At 39.5% G+C, this 22,566-nt stretch overlaps 1 protein-coding gene across 12 annotated transcripts in view; it reads left to right on the forward strand.

The window, feature by feature from the left end:
- The window catches only part of Tfdp2 (transcription factor Dp-2), a 119,597-nt gene that overhangs the window by 56,163 nt on the left and 40,868 nt on the right, over window positions 1-22,566 (forward strand). The window contains exon 1 of one of the 12 annotated variants that reach the window (XM_029481295.2): window positions 8,777-8,919. The exons of 9 other annotated variants lie outside the window; for them this stretch is intronic. In XM_029481295.2, the coding sequence (XP_029337155.1) occupies window positions 8,889-8,919 (31 nt within the window). In that variant the 5' untranslated portion in view covers window positions 8,777-8,888. Of the gene's footprint in view, window positions 1-8,776; window positions 8,920-9,253; window positions 9,325-22,566 lie in introns of those variants that run through there. 2 more of the 12 variants (XM_085827923.1, XM_029481299.2) reach the window with 2 other exon arrangements.

Here is a 22,566-nt window from a genome sequence, read left to right on the forward strand (position 1 = left end):
CATAGTGAGTTCCAGGACAGCCAGGGCTACACAGAGAAACCCTGTCTCGAAAAACCAAAAAAAAAAAAAAAAAAAGAAAAAGAAAAAGTTATGAAGGGAGCCCTGGTGAGATGGCTTAGCTGTTTTTCCTGTTTTCAAACCAGGGTTGACTAATAACTGTAACTTTAATTTCAGGGGATCTGATGTCTGTCTTATTCTGTTTTCTTTTTTCTTTTTTTAAGATTTATTTATTATTATATGTAAGTGCACTGTAGCTGTCTTCAGAAGAGGGTGTCAGATCTCATTACAGATGGTTATGAGCTACCATGTGGTTGCTGGGATTTGAACTTAGAACCTTCAGAAGAGCACTGAGCCAACTCACCAGCCCTTATTCTGTTTTCCATGGGTACTATATATACATGGTGCACAGATACATATTCAGGCAAAACAACCATGCACACAAAATAAATCTTCAGAAAAAAGTTCATTTGTTGAAACCTTAATCTTAAGCAGACCTTTAAGACTTCGAAACTAATGAAGGTCCTAGATCATTTGAAGTGCTTCTTCCCTCAAAAGGCAATATAATATACTCTCCTGAAGTCTGTCCTTATGAGAGTGAACCTTGATTGTCTTTGGCATCATTGCTTCTATATGACCCTTTGCTCTTGTCTATGTCTCTGCCATTGCGGGGGGGGGGGTGGGGGGGGTGGGGGGAGGCGGTGTAGGCTCAACAGCTCAGCCTAAAGAGTTCTTTTCCAAGATCTTCACTCAGGTAAAGTGGGCATTCATGACTGTGCATCACAGAAAAATTTCTGAGTGAGTCTGTATGAAGCAGAGGTGAAGTCTAAGAAGAGATTTTAACATCATATGTGCATGCACGCACATATACACACACACGTGCACCCAAAGAAAAGTAAAAGAAAGGTGCTTAGGGGAAACTTAAGACACATACAGGTGTGGTGTGGGCTTTTCAAAGGCAAATTTTCCCTAAAGGTCTGTATAGAGGTCTCTATACCATTTTGGTGGCTTCAAAAGTTTGAAACATTGAAATATTGCCGAGGAACTTAAATGAGTTGATAGAGTGATTTCTGACATGCATTATATAAAGACCATTGGTCAGAGTATTGTGCAAGAAGTAAAGATGATTTAGTGTAGCAGGCATGTCCTGCCTACAGCTGAGGATCACTGTGAATCTGCCTCAACACAAGGAAAACATACCTAAAACATGATGAGATTTTGATTTGGTTTGGTTTGGTTTTGAGTCCTAGCTTTCCCAAGCTCACCTGGAACTCACTGAGTACCTGAAGATGACCTTGAACTTCCAATCCTCATGCTTCTACCTCCAGTACTAGAATTACATGCATGTACCACCATACCATGTTTAACATTATGAGGGTTTGTTGTTGGTTTTTGTAATTCACTTGTGCATTTCTTTTTTTTTTAATTTAATTTTTTTATTAGGTATTTTCTTCATTTACATTTCAAATGCTATCCTAAAAGTCCCCCATACCCTCCCCCACCCACTCCCCTACCCACCCACTCCCACTTCTTGGCCCTGGCGTTTCCCTGTACTAAGGCATATAAAGTTTGCAAGACCAAGGGGCCTCTCTTCCCAGTGATGGCCGACTAGGCCATCTTCTGCTACATATGCAGCTAGAGACACGAACTCTGGGGGTACTGGTTAGTTCATATTGTTATTCCACCTATAGGGTTCCAGACCCCTTTAGCTCCTTGTGTACTTTCTCTAGTTCCTCCATTGGGGGCCCTGTGTTCCATCCAATAGCTGACTGTGAGCATCCACTTCTGTGTTTGCCAGGCACCGACATAGCCTCACAAGAGACAGCTATATCAGGGTCCTTTCAGCAAAATCTTGCTGGCGTATGCAATGGTGTCAGCATTTGGAAGCTGATTATGGGATGGATCCCTGGGTGTGGCAGTCTCTAGATGGTCCATCCTTTCGTCTCAGCTCCAAACTTTGTCTCTGTAACTCCTTCCATGGGTGTTTTGTTCCCAATTCTAAGAAGGGGCAAAGTGTCCACACTTTGGTCTTCATTCTTCTTGAGTTTCATGTGTTTTGCAAATTGTATCTTATATCTTGGGTATTCTAAGTTTCTGGGCTAATATCCCCTTATCCGTGAGTACATATCATGTGAGTTCTTTTGTGATTGGGTTACCTCACTCAGGATGATACCCTCCAGGTCCATCCATTTGCCTAGGAATTTCATAAATTCATTGTTTTTAATAGCTGAGTAGTATTCCATTGTGTAAATGTACCACATTTTCTGTGTCCATTCCTCTGTTGAGGGGCATCTGGGTTCTTTCCAGCTTCTGACTATTATAAATAAGGCTGCTATGAACATAGTGGAACATGTGTCCTTCTTACCACTCACTTGTGCATTTCTTGAGTGTGAACTTTGAAGATAACATCATAGTGTTGCAGTTAAATAGTTAGACATGCTTGTGAGTATAAATGAAAGTTGATAATTTTGTTTGTGAGTTCCCAGAATTTCTTTCTTTCTTTTTTTTTCTAAGACAGGGTTTCTCTGTATAGCCTTGGCTGTCCTGGAACTCACTCTGTAGACCAGGCTGGCCCCGAACTCAGAAATCCGCCTGCCTCTGCCTCTGGAGTGCTGGGATTAAAGGCGTGTGCCACCACGCCCGGCTCAGAATTTCTGATTAAGAAAAAGGGTAAGGTCATATTATATAGTTAGGTCTTAAGTATGGTCCAAAACTATTTTAACTCTTCTTATTTGAAAATATTCATATATTAAAGGAATATTGTCTTTATGTAGGCCATCTTCACAGGAAATGTTAATTGTGTTGGTATTATTTCTTTTTAATTATTTTAACTGAACTGTGTGCTTGTTTGTAGTATGTATATTTGCCTGTTCCATATGTTTACATATTGAATCCAGAGGGTAACATCAGGTGTTTTCCTTCATTACTTTCTAGTTCTCCTCCTCCTCCTCCTCCTCCTCCTTCTTCTTTTTAAAGATTGATTTATTTAACATATGTGAGTACACTGTCACTGTCTTTAGACACACCCGAAGAAGGCACAGAATCCCATTGCAGATGGTTTTGAGCCACCATGTGGTTGCTGGGAATTGAACTCAGGACCTTCGGAAGAGCAGTTGGTGCTCTTAACCACTGAGCCATCTCTCCAGCCCGTATATTCTTTTTCTAGGGTATTTTCACAGGTTAAAATCTTCTCCTAACTTGTGGATGCTTTAGTAAACGTTTTCTGTACTTAGAGTGTTTTTGGCTTCTTCTTCTTCCTCCATGGATCAGTCTCCCATGTTCCTTGCACAGACCTTCATCTATGAAGTGCTTGGACCCCCACTAAATCAAGTGGGACTAAAACATGCATAGGGATTTTGTAGAGGATACAATTAAAATTTATGGGGTCGGGGAAACGTCTCAATGATTAAAAGTACTGACTGCTCTTCCAGAAGACCTGGGGTTCAGTTCCCAGCACCCATGTGGCATGTGTTACTCCAGAGCATAGGACATCTTCTATTAGCCTCTGCTGAAAACATGCGCACAGCATGCAAATATACATGCAGGCAAAGCAGAGCATTGAATAAGTAAAATATTAGAATAAAAAGGTAGATTGGGGCCAGCTTAAGGAAAATTTGGACAACTAACTTTAAATAGTTTACTGTTTATATAGTAAAAGTGTTTAACAGAACTTTCTGCAGTGAGGGAAATGTTCTATAGATTTGCACTATCCTTTAATACACTGGTAGCTACATTTTGAACACAGTCTTAGTTAGGATTTCCATTGCTGGGAAGAGACACCATGACCAAGGCATCTCTTAAAAAGGAAAACATTTAATTAGGGCTGGTTTACAGTTCAGCCCCTTATCATCACGGTGGAAAGCATGGTGGAAAGAATAAAAGGATGTGCTGATTTGAGATGGACAACGAGAAGTGAACTACTGAGAGAGATAAGTGGACATTTTGTGCAGGCAGACATGATACTGGAGGAGCCAAGAGTTCTATATTTTGGTCAGAATGCTGCCAGGAGGAGGCTCTTTCCACACTGGGTGTAGCTTAAGTTTAAAGCCCACCCCTACAGTGACAGACATACTTCCTCTAATAAGGCTACACCTCCCTTAATAAAGCCTCACTTTCCGTGGCCAAGCATATTCAAAGTACCACAAACACCCGACACAAAAAAGTGAAGTTTAATAAAATGTATTGATATGCATATGCGTGTATGCCTAAAGGCGTGTACATACACCTTGTGAATGCAAGGGCCCACAGAGGTCTGAAGAGTCATTAGGTCCCCTGGAAGTGAAGTACAGATAGCTGTGTCCTGCCATGTGGTGACTGGGAAACAAACCCAAGTTCTCTACAAGGACAGTCAGTGCTTTCAAACCCCTAAGCCATCTCTTCAGCCTCAGAGAAAGTGAATCTTCAGTTTAAACTTTAACCTATTCAAATATTCAGGTTGATTTGGAACTTACTTCATAGCCTTGGACTCCTGCAGCCTGCCCTCCTCAGCCTCCTGAGTGTTAGGATTACAGGTATGAACTGCCATGTTCATATATAAGGAAAGAATCTCTTTCTTCTTTGTGTTGCTTTGTTTTGAGATAGGATTTTATGCAGCCCAGCTTGGCCTCAAACACATAATGTAGCCTAGGGTGACCTTGAACTCCCAGTTGTCCTGCCTCGCCTCGCCAGTGCTGCTTAGATTACAGTGTTTACTACCATGTCTAGCTAAGAGAATCTACCTTCTTTGCTGAATGTTGATGCTTTAACAAGGTTAAAAGAATAAAAGGATGTGCTGATTTGAGATGGACAAGGAGAAGTGAAATACTGAGAGAGTTAAGTGGATATTTTGAGATATACAGTGCTGACCAATAAACAGCTGTGAATTAAAGTTTAGAGAAGAATGGAAAAGCCCAGGAGATCATTAAAGATTTCAGTAGTCATCTGTGTGGAAGTGATAGATGCCCTGCAGAAGAGGAGTACACATATTTAGGAAAACAGTGTTGTGTCCCCACCTCATTGCTATGACACACATCTGAAGTACTTCAAAGAGAAGAGGAGTTTGTTTTGGTTCATCACTGAAGGTTTTAGTTTATAACTGAGAAACCAGTAGTGGTGCAGTGCGGCACCCGGCACCGCAGAAGCTCATTCACCTCACAGTTGGGAACCCAACCTTCAGGGTTTGGTATTTCCAAAACCCATTTAAAGGTGTGTCTGGTTAGGCCCTTATCTAAAACTTGCAGGTGCCTCCCAACAGCATTACTGGCTGACCAGGATTGTTGTGGTGGTGGTGGTGGTGGTTGTTCTTGTTGCTATTATTATTGTTGTTGTTAGCATTTTGTCTAAGCTCCGCCCCACAGTTACCTGGCAACAGCCAAGTGTGCCTGACTCACTATAAAAGGGGATGCTTGCCTCCTCTTCTCTCTCTTGCTCTTGCCTTCTTGTTCCCACTCTGTCCTCTTGCCCCCCCCCCCCCCCCCACCTGCTCATGGCCGGCTTCACTTCTCTACTCCTCTTCTTTGATCTCTCTCTCTCTCTCTCTACTACCCTCTCAACTCCCCTCCCCATGCCCTGAATAAACTCTATTTTATACTCTTATGTGGCTGGTCCCTCAGGGGGAAGGGATGCCTCAGCATGGGCCCGCCAAGGCACCACCTTCCCCCATACCTGACTACACATTCACCAAACATATCCCCTCTCTCTTTATCCTTTTATAAACACAATAATAAATAATAAATAATAATAATAATAAGAATAGTTACTTTTATTATTATTATTATAGACAAGGTCTCTTTATGTATCCTTGGCTATCCTGGAACTCACTGTGTAGACCAGACTGGCCTCAGACTCACAGAGATCCACCTACCTCTGCCTCCCAAGTGAACATGTGCTACTATGCCCAGCTAGTACCAAAGCTTTTAACTTTGTGCCTTTGAGGGAATGTATAGATGTGTAGATCTAGACTCTAGCAAACATCAAGGGTAGAACCTTGGAAGATGCCCTCACTAAAAATAGGACATAGGTAAATCTGTTTACTCTGTGACATTGAAGTCAGTATTAGCTGGGTAGTGGTGCATGCCTTTAATCCTAGCACTTGGAAGGAAGAGACAAGTGGATCTCTGAGTTTCAGGCCAGCCTGGTGTACAGAGCAAGTTCTAGAACAGCCAAAGCTACACAGAGAAACCCTGTCTCAGAAAAGAAATCAATAAAGAAATATTTATTCAAGCAAGTAGTTTCATGGATCCTTTGGTTTGGTCTTACACTGGTTAAGATTAGACATTTTATTTAGTAAGTGAGCAAGCACAAGCTCAAGCTTACTAATTGCCACTCTTAATGTGGCCAACTAGCAATCTGTGAGTATCATTTTTACCTATAAAATCACAAGTCTGTCATTAAATGTGAATAGTTAGTCATGTTACTAGTATACATAACAAATTCAAAAAAATCAATATACACACCTAGAAGAGAGAATGTTTAGTTCCATCTGGTGTTCTCTAGTCAGTAGCTGGAATAATGATACATGAGTAGATTTAAACTTTTTTTGGCTGCATATATGTCTGGGTACCATGTATATACAGTGCCCACCCACAGAAACCAGAAGAGGGCATCATATTCCATGGAACTAGAGTTAGATAGAGATAGTTGTGAGCCACCATTTGGATGCTGGAAACCAAATCTGGGTCCTCTGGAAGAGCAGTCAGAACCTTAATCGTGCCAGTTCTCTAACCTCAAATAGAGTTTATATATAAAAGATTAAGAAGAAATCATTGAAGAGGATTCTTTAATGCTTTTAAAGGTTCAATATATATGCGTGTGTGCATGTGTGTGTGCACACACATGTATATGGATTCTATAAATTTTTATCTTTTGTTCAAAAACATTTGAAATCTGACTAGCCATATACTTAGTTAACTGAATTAATTAATTAATCTGTTGCTTTTTGAGACAGGGTTATTATTCTGGGTAGCCCTGGCTGTCCTGGAACTCACTGGGTAGACCAGGTTGGCCTTGAACTTGGTGATCCTTCTGCTTCTTCCTCCTGAGTGTTAGGATTAAAGGCTTGCACCGCGATTGCTTGCCAAGTTTTTTAAATGAATCTTTTTAATGTGCATTGGTGTTTTTGCCTGCATGTATCTCTGTAAGGGCACCGTATCTCCTGGAACTGGAGTTAAAGACAGTTGTGAGCTGCCATGTGGGTGCTGGGACTTGAATCCATGTTTTCTAGAAGAGTAGCCAGTGTTCTTAACTACTAAGCCATCTCCCTGGCCCCATCAGTGAACTTTTAAAAAATTATTTATTTGTATGTGTATGTTTCCATGGAGGCCAGAAGGAGGGTGTCAGCTCTCCTGGAGATGGAGTTACGTGCAGTTGTGAGCTGCCCAATATGCATGCTGGAAACTGAACTTGGGAACCAAACTTGGTCCTTAGAAAGTGCAGCAAATGCTCCTATCTATCACTGAGTCAGCCTGGCCCCAGCCCATTGAATGTTAATAGATTGCCCAAGTACAGTAAAACCCTCACTGTTGGACTTTAAGATACAAGAATGAAAAGATTCAGAGTTCTATAGGGTGTAGTTTCAATTTTTTAAAACATGTTTACAAGACAAGTTAATTCATACCCTGTATCATATCATTGTTGGCACACGTCTGTATTTTAGTGTATTATGTGTTAGCAAAAGACAAGTTCGAATAAGAAGAATTATCTAGTCTCTTTCAGTCAGTATTGATTGGAATGTCAGACAGGTAGTGTCTAAGATGCTGAGGATACAGTACTAAAAAAAGCAAAGCACAAAAGTCTTGCCTTGTTGTCAAGAAATACATTCAAAAATTTATTTGGTGGCTCAGTCCTTTCACTGCAACACTTAGGAGGCTGTAATAGGATTTCTGCATGTTGTAGTGCAGCCTGGGCTACAAAGGAGCCTGTCCCAAGCAATATACAAGGTCAATTATATTTGAACTTTAATATTATTTGAACCAGCTCTGGGTAGAGAGAAGCAAGCAAGGAAGCAAGGAAACCTTTTCAGAGGGGAATTTTTCCAGTGTAGGTGATGCATATGTGATAAGAGACAGACAGACAGACACCTTAGTCATGTTGGATTGTGGAACTCACTGGCAGCAGAAACATGACATGCCAGTAAGTCAGTGGAGACAGGAATTTTAGTTTGACTTTTGAATGTTTTCACTACTACTGTATACCCAGGCTCTAAAATAGCACTTGCCTTAATGATCAATATTCAGTAAATACATGTTGATGAAATTGCTTGTTTTAGATTTACATACTCACAGATACCTGCTTTAATATGTTTTTTTTTTTTACATCTTGGCAGTTGGAAATTTTATTTTCATTGCCTTATTTGTAATATTATTGCAGTAAAAGTGTATTAATATTGGTAGCTAATCTATAGTTATCTGACATTGCAAAGAGTAGACTTGGAAATGAACTTTAAAAGGTCATCTTTTGTTAAATTTCCTGTGTTGGAAAATTGAGTAAGATGATTAGGTATGTAACTTTAATTAATCATTTAAAAAAGAGGTCACCATAATTGTTGCTCTCCTGAGAAAATGGAGAAAGGTACTTAACCCTAGATGTAAAAGACCAACCCAAAAAGTTTAAGACTTAACTGTGGGAAAGTGGGAGGGCAAACAGCACAGCTAAGCTGCTCTTTGTTGATATCAGAAACCAGCCTGTCATTCACTTTGGCGTTGAAGCATGGCCTATCTCAGGGGGCAGGACCAGGACTCTTCCCTCCCACAAGGGCTGGGCAGTTTCTACAAGTACAGAAAGCTCTGAGCAGTTTTTCAGGAGTTTCTCCTCCCCTTTTACTGGGAAATTCATGGTGCATTTGCCCTGCTTTCAAAATGCGGTAAGGTCTTCTGCTTTGTGACTGGAGCCTTGGAGCCAGCAGATAGTCGGACATGTACAATTCGAATTATGCAGGTCTTGTGAGTAAGTTAATTTTATTTTTAAACTACTTAAAATTCAAATGGCATTTAGAAAAATGATAGCTTGGATTTAGGCATTTTATCATTTTTTACCTTTAAGCTTTTTTTTTTTTTTTTAAATTTTAAACAGCCTTTGTAATTTAGTAAGAAAGCCAGGTTCCATAGAGCAAAGCTCCTTTCTTAGCACCTGTGTTGTGAGGTTTTGGGATGTGCCTTTCTTTCTTGGGCAGCAGCACACATCTTGACCGCTTTTCTTGAGCATCTTTTAGTTTTATTGAGTATTTTTTAAGTTGAGCTTGTCTGAGCTCGATTGCTTACGTCTGACACAGTCTCAAGTTTCCAGTGAATGGTAACAAAGACTGTAGAGTGTTGTTGGTACTGCAGTGAGAGGCATGCTTCCTTAGACCAGGTAAGAGAGACCAGTTTGTTTCTCACAGCCTCGTGAGTTTTTACTGTGTTTTTATTTGTTAAGCTGCTGCCAGGCTAAATAGAAAAGTAGCCAAGAACATGCTGATTTCAAGACGTCCTTGCTGGTTACAGATAGAAAAACTACAGAGCATGGGGGGAAGATGGGGGGAGGGGTAGTTATCCTAGTTTATCCTCAGCTATTTATATAAATTAATTACAATGCAGATAATTCTGGGATTCAGTTTTTTCTATTTAGAAGTTAAAGAAGCAGTTGAAGGCATCAGTCATTTTAGAGGTACTCCATAGTTATTCCTCGTGGAAGCAATTCTAGTGGTAGTTTTTACTTTCATTTTTTTTCCAGTAAATAAAATAAGGTTTCCTCTTATTAAATATTTTCCCATTTATGAAAACTTTCAAATTGTCAGCAATAAAGTATGCTTCCTCAGAATCTTTAGAAATCAACCTGACAGACGAAAAAAATTCAGCCTTTGTAGTTATTTCGTTCCTTTTTTCCCCTAGTACAATTTTCTTCAAAGTATTTGTGCTTTGAAAATGTCAGCTGTATTCTAATGAAGCTCCGGCATTGTTTGCTCATAAAGGAGCCGGTGCATTCCACTGCTTGACGGTTTATTATGAGGCGCCGTGGGAGAGGGGGTGGCACCATTTGGTGTCTGCCTCTTGGGGTGGTGACTGCCATTATGTTAGCTTTGGATTGGCAAAGAAAATATAGCATGCAAGAAGCTATACAGAATCTGGATACTGTGAAGAAAATCCTATTCCTAAACAATTCTTAGTGAGCCACGAATGTGTAACAGCTTGATTGAGCTGATCATTTCAAGTATATCCTTGAAGTCTATATTATGGTTACAATTTATATTCTGTGAAGCACATATCTTGTTTTTTTTAAACATTATTCTTTTTGCTTTAATAAGGAAATAAATAATTTTTTAGCTGTAAAATTTTAATGGCTATGACAATATTTTAAGTAAAGAAGTCTAAGGAACTCAGTGTGGGGAGGGAGGGGGAGTTGGCGAGAGGCAGAGAGCCTTTCTTTCAGTTAGGAAAGCTCTGATGAGGAAAAAGAAGCAACAGATGTTTCTTCTGTTACAATTGAAGTTGTTTCATTCAAAATTCAACAGTAGCTGAAATGAGGGGGGGGGGTCATAAATCCGACCTAAATGGTGAATAAATAAAACAGCCATTTATCATTTATTTAAAATTCATCCTTTATAGTCAGGATTTGAGAATCAACATAACAAAAATGAGTATACGTTTTTGTTAAAGAGTTTTTTAAAAGGAAACCTTAAAAGTTGTTTAATGAAAACAGGAGAAAGTTTTAGTGCGCTTAAGTTATAGGAAATAGAACATTATATTAGATTTAACTCTTAAAACCAAAAGTCAAATAAAATATATAGCAAATGCTTAGTTGCAGAAGTTTGTAATTGCAAAAAGACTTCGAATGGAGTAGAGAACCCCAGTTGTGCATGTTGATAGGCCATTTCTACAGGAAACATGAGACCTACACCAAAGACTCTCTGGATGAAAAATATGGGAGACATGTTTGGATAATTGAAGTGATATGATGCAGTTTGTCTGAAAAAAATCATAAGCTTAGGTTGGTTGCTCATGGAAAAAAGGATGATGTTTATTTGCTGGAAAGAGCAGGAAGGAAGATAATATGAACATAATGAAAGCAGTCGTATATTTTTAAAAAGTAATTTATCAGATTCATTATGAATAAAGTATAAACAAGTAACACAAAGGGGAATTCTGTGTTCTTATATAATTTTCACTTATACATATTAAAGCTACTCTTTTTGGGCCAGGGGTGGGGGAGCTATATGGTCTTATATGTAGCTCAGTCTGTTAGAACTTTGGAGGTGGGGGTGGGGGTGGGGGTGGGGGTGGAGGCAGGTACAAGGTTGCACTATGTAGCTCTGACTGGCTTGGAACTCAGCTCTACCTCCCTCTGTCTCCCTCATGCTGGTTTTAAAGACCTGCTAGTTTTAAAGGTGTAAGCCACCATGCTGGGCCTGGCCTAGAACTGTAGGTCCTCCTGCTTCCGTACCCAGAGAGCTAAGATAATAGAAATATGCCACCACTCCCATCTAACTTTATGGGGGTCTTTTAGCCTTGGAAGTATTTAGTGACTGAACCTAGACATGAATGCTACCCTTGAGCTGTATCCGCTTGGCCTTTATACTTTTCTTAAAATTTATATTGGGCTGGAGAGATGGCTCAGCAGTTAAGAGCACTGACTGCTCCTCCAGAGGTCCTGGGTTCAATCCCCAGCAACCACATGGTGACTATAATGAGATCTGATGCCCTCTTCTGGTGTGTCTGAAGACAGCTACAGTGTACTCATATACATTAAATAAATAATTCTTTAAAATTTTTTTTTACAATTATTAATGGGATGGGCCATGACTGCCATAGCATATGTGTGGAGTCAGCTCTCTTCCCCCAACTTTATTGGCTCCTGGACCCTGAGATTGAACTCAGATCATCAGCCTTGAGGAAAAAACACTGTACCCACTGGGCTATGCATATCTTGGGCCTCTTTATATTTTTCTTAAAGTTAGCCTTTTTGTTTATTTGTTTAATTTTGGATTGGATTTTAGTTTTTAATTTTAATTTGGATTTTAATTTTTTGAGACAGGGTTTCTATATAACCCTGGTTGTTCTGAAACTTACTGTATAGGCCAGGCTGGCCTTGAACTCACAGAGATTCACCTGCCTCTGCTTCCTGAGTGTTGGGATTAAAATATGTGCCACGACACCAGGCAAAGTTGACTTTTGAAAACTGGTGCTAAAGCACCAGATCTTTTAAAAAAAATATACATGTGTAGGTGTTTTGCCCAAATACATTTCTGTTCACCACTTGGCGTTCCTGGCACTCATGGAGACCAGAAGGGGGCATCAGATCCCCTGAATTCTGGAAGAGCAGTAGTGCATCTAACCGCTAAGCCACCTCTCCAGCGCCAGCACCAGATCTTTTATGTTAAACATTTATTATTTTCCAAATCTTACTCTGTAACATTAGTAGTAATATTTAGTTGCCAAAAAATCTTTAGCTACACTTTGAATTTTATACATTGGTCAAATATTATGTAGTTTCTAAATATTTAATTGGCCTAAGAAGACTGGAAATAACTTTAACATTAAAGGAAAATATTTAAAATTTTTCTTGTTTTTAGCTAGGATCTGTAGGTTTCCTTGAAGGTATTCTTCAAATAAGGATGACAGACTTTAGAGGCTTTGAAGTTTATCGACTGATTGCTCTAATTAAGATAAAATTCTAAGATTGATTTACATACTCTTTAAGGGAATAACAACAGCAATCTTGATCAAAGAATATAAATTTCAGTGGAACAAATAACCTTTAAAAAAAGTGCTTGGCCTCATGTAGAACATATAACTGTAATAGCATTTTTCATGTACTTATATTTGAGTAAAGTATATTTTAAGTAAAGTATACATTAAGTATATTTAACTATACTTAAATACTTTTTAATTTACTTATAAGATAGGCTCTTTTGAAGTTGAGACTGGCCTCAAACTGTGTATGTAAGTACAACCTTGAACCCCTCTACTGCAGGTATCAGTGTCGATTTTGTAGTGCAGACAGGATGCCACGTCCTACAGTAGGAAAGCAGCAGCAGCAGCAGTACAGCAATCATTGGAAATAGGTACTACCAAATAGGTAGTAGAAAGCAAATCAGCTGAATTATCTTAAGATGAACACCTGCTATCTCTGTAGGAGTAAATTATACAGGCATTGTGTGTTCTACATATAATGTGTGTGCATGTATAATATGTATACATGACACCATATATATGATGTACAGAGAACCTTGTGGACACGTTCTCTTTTTCTACCTTCATGTGTGTTCCGGGGACTGAACTCAACTTGTTAGGCTTGTGTGGCAAATGTTTTTGCATGCTGAGCCATCTTGTTGGCCTACATTTATTTTTATTATATTTATAATATACAGGATATATATGTATTTACACACACACACGTATATATGTATATGTGTATGTATATATATATATATATATCCCCATATATCTATCTCTACATCTATATCTCTATATACCCTATATCTATATAATTGTATATATATACAGGGTATATCTACATATACCCTATATAAAAAACAGTTTCTATTACACTATAGAGTTATATCCTTTCATTTACTTATAGGACAGGCTCTTTTATAGTTGAGGCTGGCCACAAACTATATAGTTAAATACAACCTTAAACATCTAATGCTAACTGCTTCCTTCTTAGGGTTGAGATTACAGGCCACTACTCTCAGTTTTATGTGGTCCAGATGTGGAACCCAGGATTTCATGCTTGTTAAACAAGCACTGTACATCAGTTTGCTTATTGAGTCAAGGTCTTCTTCTATAACCCAGGCTGACTCACTATGTAGCGCCAAAATAATTTCTTTATACACATATATTCCTTAATTCATATTCATTCATATTCTCTTTCCATCTCTATATATCTAGTAGTCTAGAATGGCCTCAGACTTACTATATAGTTGAAGATGGCCTTGAACTTCTGATCCTTATATGTTCATCTCCCAGATGCTGGGGTAATAATTGAGCTCTACTACATTCAGCTTATAAATAGAAAACTTTACTTTTTTGAGGCAAGGTCTCAATTAATAGCCTTGCCAGCACCCCCTCTCCGCCCCCCCAACAAACGAACAAAGAGTTCAGGCTGGCCACCGTCCTCCTGTTTCAGCCTCCAGAGTACTAGGATTGGGGTATAGGCATATGTCATCATCCCTTAATTTCCAATAGGCTCCCCCACAGTTAGTATACTGTTCAAAGCATGTGGTGATGGGAGACTTTAGGAATAAGATGTCCTCATTGTGAACTCTTCATCATAAAACTACTATCTCAGAGAAGCCATGTCTACCTATTGATTATTTCTGAAGTCAGAAACAGTATCCTCGGAGATAATTGATGTAGTTATTCTCACTATCTTACATAGGCATATACAACTTGGAATAATTGATGACTGCCTATGAATTCCTCATTGTTGGGGTAGGGGTAAGAGGGAAATTTTTCATGCTGTTTATGTTTCTTATTCAAATAAACCTTTTACATTATTGTTTAGGAATACATGGATACTATATTTCAGGTAGCTTTTTTTTTTTTTTAATGTATCCAAGGACACTGTGTGTGTGTGTGTGTGTGTCTGTGTGTGTGTGTGTCTGTGTGTTTGTGTATACATAATCATGTTACATAGCCCATGCTGGCCTTTAAAATTCCTATAACCCTTCTGCATTGGTTTCCAAGTGCTGGGATTACAGATATTTGCAGCCAGGCTGGTGAGGACCCAGGAGCTTATTGTATAGTAACACTGTTTTCTACCAACAGATTTTCAAGTGAATTTTTAGGTGACAGCTCTAAACATGGAATCTAACAACACAGTACTTTGGTTTTGGTAAATTACTCACTTGTGCCAAAAATCAGGCAGATTTTTGATGCTACAAAACCCACGGACTTGCAGTACTTTCTGTGTGCTAGTAAGAGGGGCACTTTTTTTCTTTTTTTTAAAAATTAATTTTGTTTTGTTTTATTTTGTTTTCTTCTTGTTTTTCAAGACAGGGTTTCTCTGTGTAGCCCTGTCTGTCCTGGAACTTACTTTGTAGACCAGGCTGGCCTCAAATTCAGAAATCTGCCTGCCTCTGCCTCCCGAGTGCTGGGATTAAAGGTGTGCGCCACCATCGCCCAGCTAAAAAAAATTTTTTTTTAAATGTATTCAAGTCCACTGTCACTGTCTTCAGACACACCAGAAGAGAACATCTGATCCTGTACAGATGGTTGTGAGCCACCATGTGGTTGCTGGGAATTGAACTAAGGACATTCAGAAGAGCAGTCAGTGCTCTTAACCGCTGAGCCATTCTCCAGCCCGAGAGCCTTTGTTCTTAATGTTTTACTAGTGTATATTATACATAATGTACATATACATTATACATAATGGATTTCATTATAACATTTTTACACATGTACATAATATACCTTGATCATAATTATCTCTCGCCCCCAACTTGCCTTTGTATCTCCATTGCGAATTCTAATCGCTTTCATCTTCCCTACTTACCTGCCTCCTACACACCCTCCTCAGTTTGTCTGCATGACCCAGTTGGTTTCCTTAGGGTTGTCTACAGAAACATAAATGAGAGTTTGTTTACAGGAAACATGTGCACCTTACAAAGTGGCTGTATCACTGGAAAAAAAATTCTTGTTCTACTATCAACCATTAAGTGTGTATAAATCTTCAGGGAAAGATGAGAGAGACAGAACTTTCAAAAAGATTTTATATATATGGGTGCTTTGTCTACACACCAGAAGAGGGCATTAGATCCCGTTTTAGGTGGTTGTGGGTGGTAGGAATTGAACTAAGAATCTCTGAAAAGGCAGTCAGTGCTCTTAACCACTGAGCCATCTCTCCAGCCTCAGAGACAGAATTTGTAATGAAAGTATGCAACTGAGTTTGGCCTGGAACTTGCTATATCCTCAAGGCTGGCCTCAAATACATGATCCTGCCTCAGCCTTCTAACTACTAGGGTTCCAGATAGATTATGGAAATGTGACAGCCTACCGAGAATATCACTTAATACAGATGTGGGTTCTCTCCCCCTTAATATGTTAAAATGAATCTATAGCCTTGTATATCTACTCTAGCACTCTGACCATTGAGATATATCCTTTTTCACTTACAAAAAAGTTTTGTTTTGTTTGTTTGTTTGAGCTGGATGTGGTGGTGCACACCTTTAATCCCAGCACTTGGTAGGCATAGCAGGTGGATCTCTGTTGAGTTCAAGGCTAGCCTGGTCTCCATACGAAGTTCTAGGACTACATAATAGAGAGACCTTGTCTCAAACAATATTTGTCTTGTATGTTTCTGTATGTACATAAGCATACTATGCACATGTGTGGAGGTCAGAGAAAAATGTGTTTCCCAGGGATCAAAATCAGGTTGGCAGGTATTTCAGTCCATCAAAGCATCTTGCTGGCCTCTTACCTTTTAAGGAAGGACCTCAGTAAGTGCTTAGGCAGACCTGGAAACTTCAATCCTTTGGACTCAGAGTCTCTAGTAGCTAGGATTGCAGGCCTTTCACAAGGCCTAGGTATGAATAAGTTTTTAGTACACAATAAATTTTGTTGATGTTGATACATAACAATAAGATTTCTTGCTTTTTGTAGTCTTCTAAAAATACAGGACTGGCAGAAAGGCTCTGTGGGTAAAGGTGTTTGCCACCCAGCCCAGCCTGATGAGTTTTGCTTTCTAGAACCCATGTGGTGGAAGGAGAGAAACAACTACAAGTTGTCTTCTGATCTCCATGCTTATAGCACACCTGCAATGTATGTGTGTGTATGTGTGTGTGTATGTATGTATGTAAAGAACTGTTGCTATAGGAAGTTTCAATGACCTTCCTGTAGTGTAGATCTTCTTGTCAGTGAGGACACAAATAGCCCTCAGAGGTCTGAGTGACCTACTTAGGACACTACGGATCACAGTGATCCCTTTTTTATTTTCTAAGGAGAAGAACTGCCTATGACTCCCAATTCATGGATAATTTTTGTTCTGTTTGAACTTATGTTCAAAATTATAAAATTTTTAGATCCCAACTTTTTAATTTAAGATCTATTTCTAATTATTCTAAATTTTTATAAATAGAAAATCTCTTAACTTGAGTGTAAATTAAAAACGATTTATTTGTTTATACAATCTGGATGCCATCTGAGAGGAACTCATAAGCTTCGTGAGATTAATTTCCAATTAAGTTTTGAGCATTTTTACAGCCATAAGTTCTGATCCTGTGGTCACACCCAGCCACCTCCATCTCCTGCAGCCACTCAGTGGCTGTTTGTCTGAGATAAAACGTGCTGCTTTCTGTTCCTTCTCTTCACGGGGCCTATGAACAAAGCTTACTTGCCATCTGGCCATGCGTCAGTGACAGTGACAGAATGGTTAGAGATGGGATGAGCATTGAGACCCTAGAACATGCACAAAGGGATTGTAGACACGAATTACTAAGCAAGCACCTTCTCTTTTATAAAAGTAAACTCAGTGTGGTAGAAAACTATTATTTTCTTAATGTGAAACACAGTAGTTCTTCCCAATCAGATGAAGCACTTTTAAAAACATGAATTTCTACTTAGCTTTTGGCTCAGTAGGTGTCCAGTGGATCCCTGAAATGCATTCTGAATGAGAACTCATGTCACCACTCCCTGTGCAGTGCATAGTGTAACCAGACTCATAGGGAAGGACAGTTAGAATGGACGAGGTGAGCCAGACTGCAAATGATGTACCAAAATAAGTATTAGTTAGGCTGAATGGAAGAGACATGGGAAAATTAAGAATTAAGTATTTCTAAGACTGAATAAGATAATAGAAAAGAACAAAATATCGTTTTAACTAAGTATAAAGAATGGAGTGAAGAAGGAGTAGAGCAGACTGGTGGGCAAGGCAAGTGTTTGGAGGTGGGTGACTTTACCATGTTAAAGAGAGGACTAGACGTGTGCCTCATTCTTCTTAATAAACCTTTTTAGTGTACTAGTGGTTGGTAAGAATAGCATGCAATCAGAAATGCAACTGTTAAGGAGTCTGTGACTGTGTGTGAGCGTGCCTGCACCCCTATCCCTGTCTGTGTCTCCATCCGTCGACCCACGTATAATGTGTACTTAGGACTGGAGAACAAAAGTAATCAGTATTACTTTGACCTCCTTCATTTTCATACTAAAAAATTTAAGAGAAAAGGTTTATAAAGTTGACTACTTCCAAAGCAATATGTGGAGAATTAAATATAAAACAAAACCTGAGTATGGTGGCTCATCCTGTAATTCCAGTGCATGGGAAGCTGAGACAGAATTACTGGGCACCAAGGCAAGGCAGGCCTCAAAAAGGAAAGGAAAAGACAGACCTGCTGGCTCACACCTTGTAATCCCATTACTTACGGGGCTGAGTGAGGCAGGAGAGTTGCTGGGAGGACAGCCTGGGCTATCTATCTAGTTTTAGGAAAGACTAAACTACAAAATGGGATCCTGTCTCAGGGAAAAACAACACACAGCAAAAACTATCAAATTGGAAAAAACATTTGCTGCAAGCATAACAAAATAATCTTATTCCTTCATTATTTGAAGAGATCCTACAATAAGTGACTAACACCTAGTAGAAAGACAGGAGAATTCTTTGGAAAAATCATTATATAGCTTTTATTTTGTTGGTTGGTTTGAGTTCCCCATGTAGCTGAGAATGGCCTTGAACGCCTGATTGCTGAGATTACAGTGCACTTTCATACACACACACACACACACCATGGTAAAAAATATAGAAGTTAGGACTTGTAAGAATCTGTTCTACTGTTTTCCTCAGGGGGTCAAACCTAGCTGTATGTGCTTTTATTTGCTAAGTCTTCTTGCTAGTTCATCCTTTGTATTACTTTAAATTCATTTGTTTATTTATTTATTTATTTAAAGACAAAAATCTCACTTTGTAGCCCATTTTGACCTGAAATTCACTATGTAGCAAATACTGGAGTTGAAATTGTTTCAACTCGAGTGCTGAGATTTAGCTTCTATGCCCAGCCTTTTTTGTATTCTTCCTTCCTTGTGGTTGTTGTAAATAATAGGTTGTATATATCTACTTAAAATATATGCATGCATACATGTGTGGCACACGTAGGCCAGAAGACATCCATTTCTCTGGCGAATGGTTTGAACATATAGACACGTTGTTTTGTAAGCAGTGAAGCAAGTGCTGCTGCCTAGCCTCTGAGAAACACTTGAAATGGTGGGAATGGGCATGGATATAACAAGAAGGAAGGAGAGCTGCCAATGATACAGACTTTATATATCCTTATAAGGACTTAAGGCTTTTTTTTTTTTTTTCTGTTTCAAATGTCATTTTATTGCAAGGTGGTATAACTAATTACAAGTTTAAACTATAACTTGGTAATTTTAGTCAGGCAGCAAGTTGCTACAAATTGCTTATTCAAATGTGATCACTATATAACTCTGGTCTTATTGGCCAATAGGGTTAGGCCACTCACCATTTAGTGGCCTGTTCATTTCTTAGGAAAGGTACACTGTAGTTTCAATAGACAGCAATGCAGAAAGAGTTCTTGACAAGTTCTCACTTAAGCTAACTCTCTGTGGCTGTCTTGATTGAGGTAGACACATTTACATAACTGGCTGCATTTGAGCCTCTGCAAGTAGCTTTAGCTCTTCAGTGCACTTGGCAATGGTCTCCTTTTCCTGCTGTGTAGAAATGCTCTGCACCACATGCTTCTCCACCAGCCTATCGTATGCTCTTGCTCCTTGTACAGAAATATGGTAGTCCAGGCGGTTCTTTTACCTCCTTATATGCTCATCTAGCTGTGCCTGGCAAGAGACCTCCACAGACAGGGCAATGTTATTCCTCTGAACATAGTCTGCTTTCTTATACAACCGAGCTCCACCCATGGGCTGATTCCATTGGCATTTGTAATTAATCAAAAAATGCTCTAGAGGCTTGCTTACAGGCCAGTCTTACGGAAGCATTTTCTCAGTTGAGATTCCTGCTCTCAGATAACTCTAATTGTGTCAAGTTGACAAACTAACCAGGACTTGGATCTAAATTCAGCAATTTAATCCACAGGAACATCAGACTCTTGAGTGTATTTAAAGGCATGAGGCTGAGGTCAGTTTATCCAGTAAGGAAAGGTTGATAAGTGGGGTTGGCGAACTGAAGCCTAGGGCTTCAGAACAGTTCAGAGAGGAACGCCAGCCATCAACAATAGCCAGTTGCCTAGGTGTCTTAGTCAGGGTTTCTATTCCTGCACAAACATCATGACCAAGAAGCAAGTTGGGGAGGAAAGGGTTTATTCAGTTTACACTTCCATACTGCTGTTCATCACTAAGGAAGTCAGGACTGGAACAGGAGCTGATGCAGAGGCCATGGAGGGATGTTCCTTACTGGCTTGCTTGCTTCCCCTGGCTTGCTCAGCCTGCTCTCTTATAGAACCAAGACTACCAGCCCAGGGATGGTCCCACCCACAAGGGGCCTTTACGCCTTGATCACTAACTGAGAAAATGCCTTACAGTTGGATCTCATGGAGGCATTTCCTCGACTGAAGCCTCTTTCTCTGTGATAACTCCAGCTGTATCAAGTTGACACAAAACCAACCAGTACACATAGGGAAGACTAAGAGGCTTGACCCAATTCCAAATGAGAAACAGCGTTTCACAGGACGTAGTACAATCATGTACAATGCTGAGAGGTTAACTTGAGTTGGAAGTTAAGACTTGATCTTGGATTCAGCAACATGGAGATACTGATAAGAACTATTTAAGTGAAATTTTAAAGAGTAAAATGGGAAGGGGTTCAAGAGAATCAGCAATGGAGGAAGTGGACACTGTAAATGTCCATAGATTTTGAGAGTAGTTTGACTGTGGAGGTCAAGAGGAATGGGTTGGTAGCTGTAGCTCTTAGCATTAAGTGGCAGAAAGTACCTTCGTGGGCCCTGCAACAGATCTAACACAAAAGGTTTATTGGGGGAGAAGGACAAAGGGGACATAAGAGAGACACAGACAGAATGGGGGGGGGCATGATGTCAACAGGGTCCTTTTAAAGGTGTGCAGGTTGCCTAGGAAAAACTCACAGGGACAGTGGAAGGAGGTGCACCGGACCTGGCTGTGATAGTGATGATGTCAGCTGCTGGCACTGAGTCACATTATGCGTGGCGAAGAAAAGTTGGATTTTTTTTGTTTTGTTTGCTTTCAAGATAGAAGAAATAATGTATGTTTGTGTGCTGAGATTGATCCATAAAGTGAAAGATGTTTTGATTCCGGAGACCTTTAAAGGGACTAGAGTAACATAATGTAGACAAGTAAATGAATGAGCTGGCTTAAAAATGATAGAGCTGGTTGAAGTGACAGATAAGGAAAAGCCAAGAGAAATGCATGACCTATATTACACTTTTTACTAATAAACATAAATTTGCTTATACCGTTTTCTCTTTAAGTCAGGTCTTCCTCTAGACCTGGTTGGTCACAAACTTGCTTTGTAGCTCAAGATGTCCTTGAACTCTTAGTCCTGCTGCCCTCTTCTCAGGAAGTGGGACTATAACCATGGATCTCCACACCTGGCTTTCTCCTTCATTTTTGTATATAAAAGTATAATTTGCAGTCCATTCAGATGGCTGATGGGTGAAGGTACTTAACGCATAAGCCAGGCATCCAGGAGCCCCATGTAAAAGTGATAGGAAAGAACTGACTACACAAAGCTGTCTCTGAGAACTCCATACTGGTGCCATGGTGTGCACTTAACACCCACCCCACTAATTATTATTAATAAATAAAATTTTAAAATATATAATTAATGTACAAGAGGATTAACCCTTCTTAAATTGGACTTTTAGTTCCACAAACACTACAATAATGTTGGTCCCACTTTGTTTGTGACATGGTCTTACTGTTTAGTTATGGCCACTATGGAACTCCTAACTCACAGCAATCATTCCCCTTAGCCTCAAGAGTGTTGACATTACAGGTGTGGACTCTGTGCCAAGTTATCACCTTAAACTGTGTTTGTTTGTTTGTTTGTTGAGACAGAGTCTCTCTGTGTACTCATGGAACTCATTATGTAAATCAGGCTGGTCTTGAACTCAGAGATCTACCTGACTCTGCCTCCCAGATGCTGGCTTTAAAGGTGTGCATCACCATGCCCAGCCAATTTATACTTATTATTAAGAACTGTAGGTTGGTTTAGACTGTGAAACTGAAACCTCTGCATGCAGATTTTTTTTGCATGCAGATTTTTTTCATATTTATGGAGATTTTATTTCCTTTATTTGGGAAACTTTTTTTCTTTCTTTTCTCTTTCTTTCTTTCTTTCTTTCTTTCTTTCTTTCTTTCTTTCTTTCTTTCTTTCCTTCTTTCTTTCTTTCTTTTTGGTTTTTCAAGACAGGGTTTCTTTGTGCAGTTCTCGCTGTCCTGGAACTCACACTGTAGACCAGGCTGGCCTCAAACTCAAATCCACCTGCCTCTGCCTCCCGAGTGCTGGAATTACAAGCGTGCGCCACCACTGCCCAGCTTTATTTGAGAAACTTAAGTCTTGGGTACATCAAAACCAATTTCTGGGATGGGGGGACAAAAACTGAAGTTTAATTAAGCTTGTACACTATTCTACAGAGGAACCTCTACTCTAAATGTCATCTTACCCTGGAAACTTGTG

The sequence above is a fragment of the Mus caroli genome, unplaced genomic scaffold (genome assembly GCF_978045245.1).
Source record: "Mus caroli unplaced genomic scaffold, Mus_caroli_1 scaffold_11, whole genome shotgun sequence".
Classification (NCBI taxonomy): domain Eukaryota; kingdom Metazoa; phylum Chordata; class Mammalia; order Rodentia; family Muridae; genus Mus; species Mus caroli.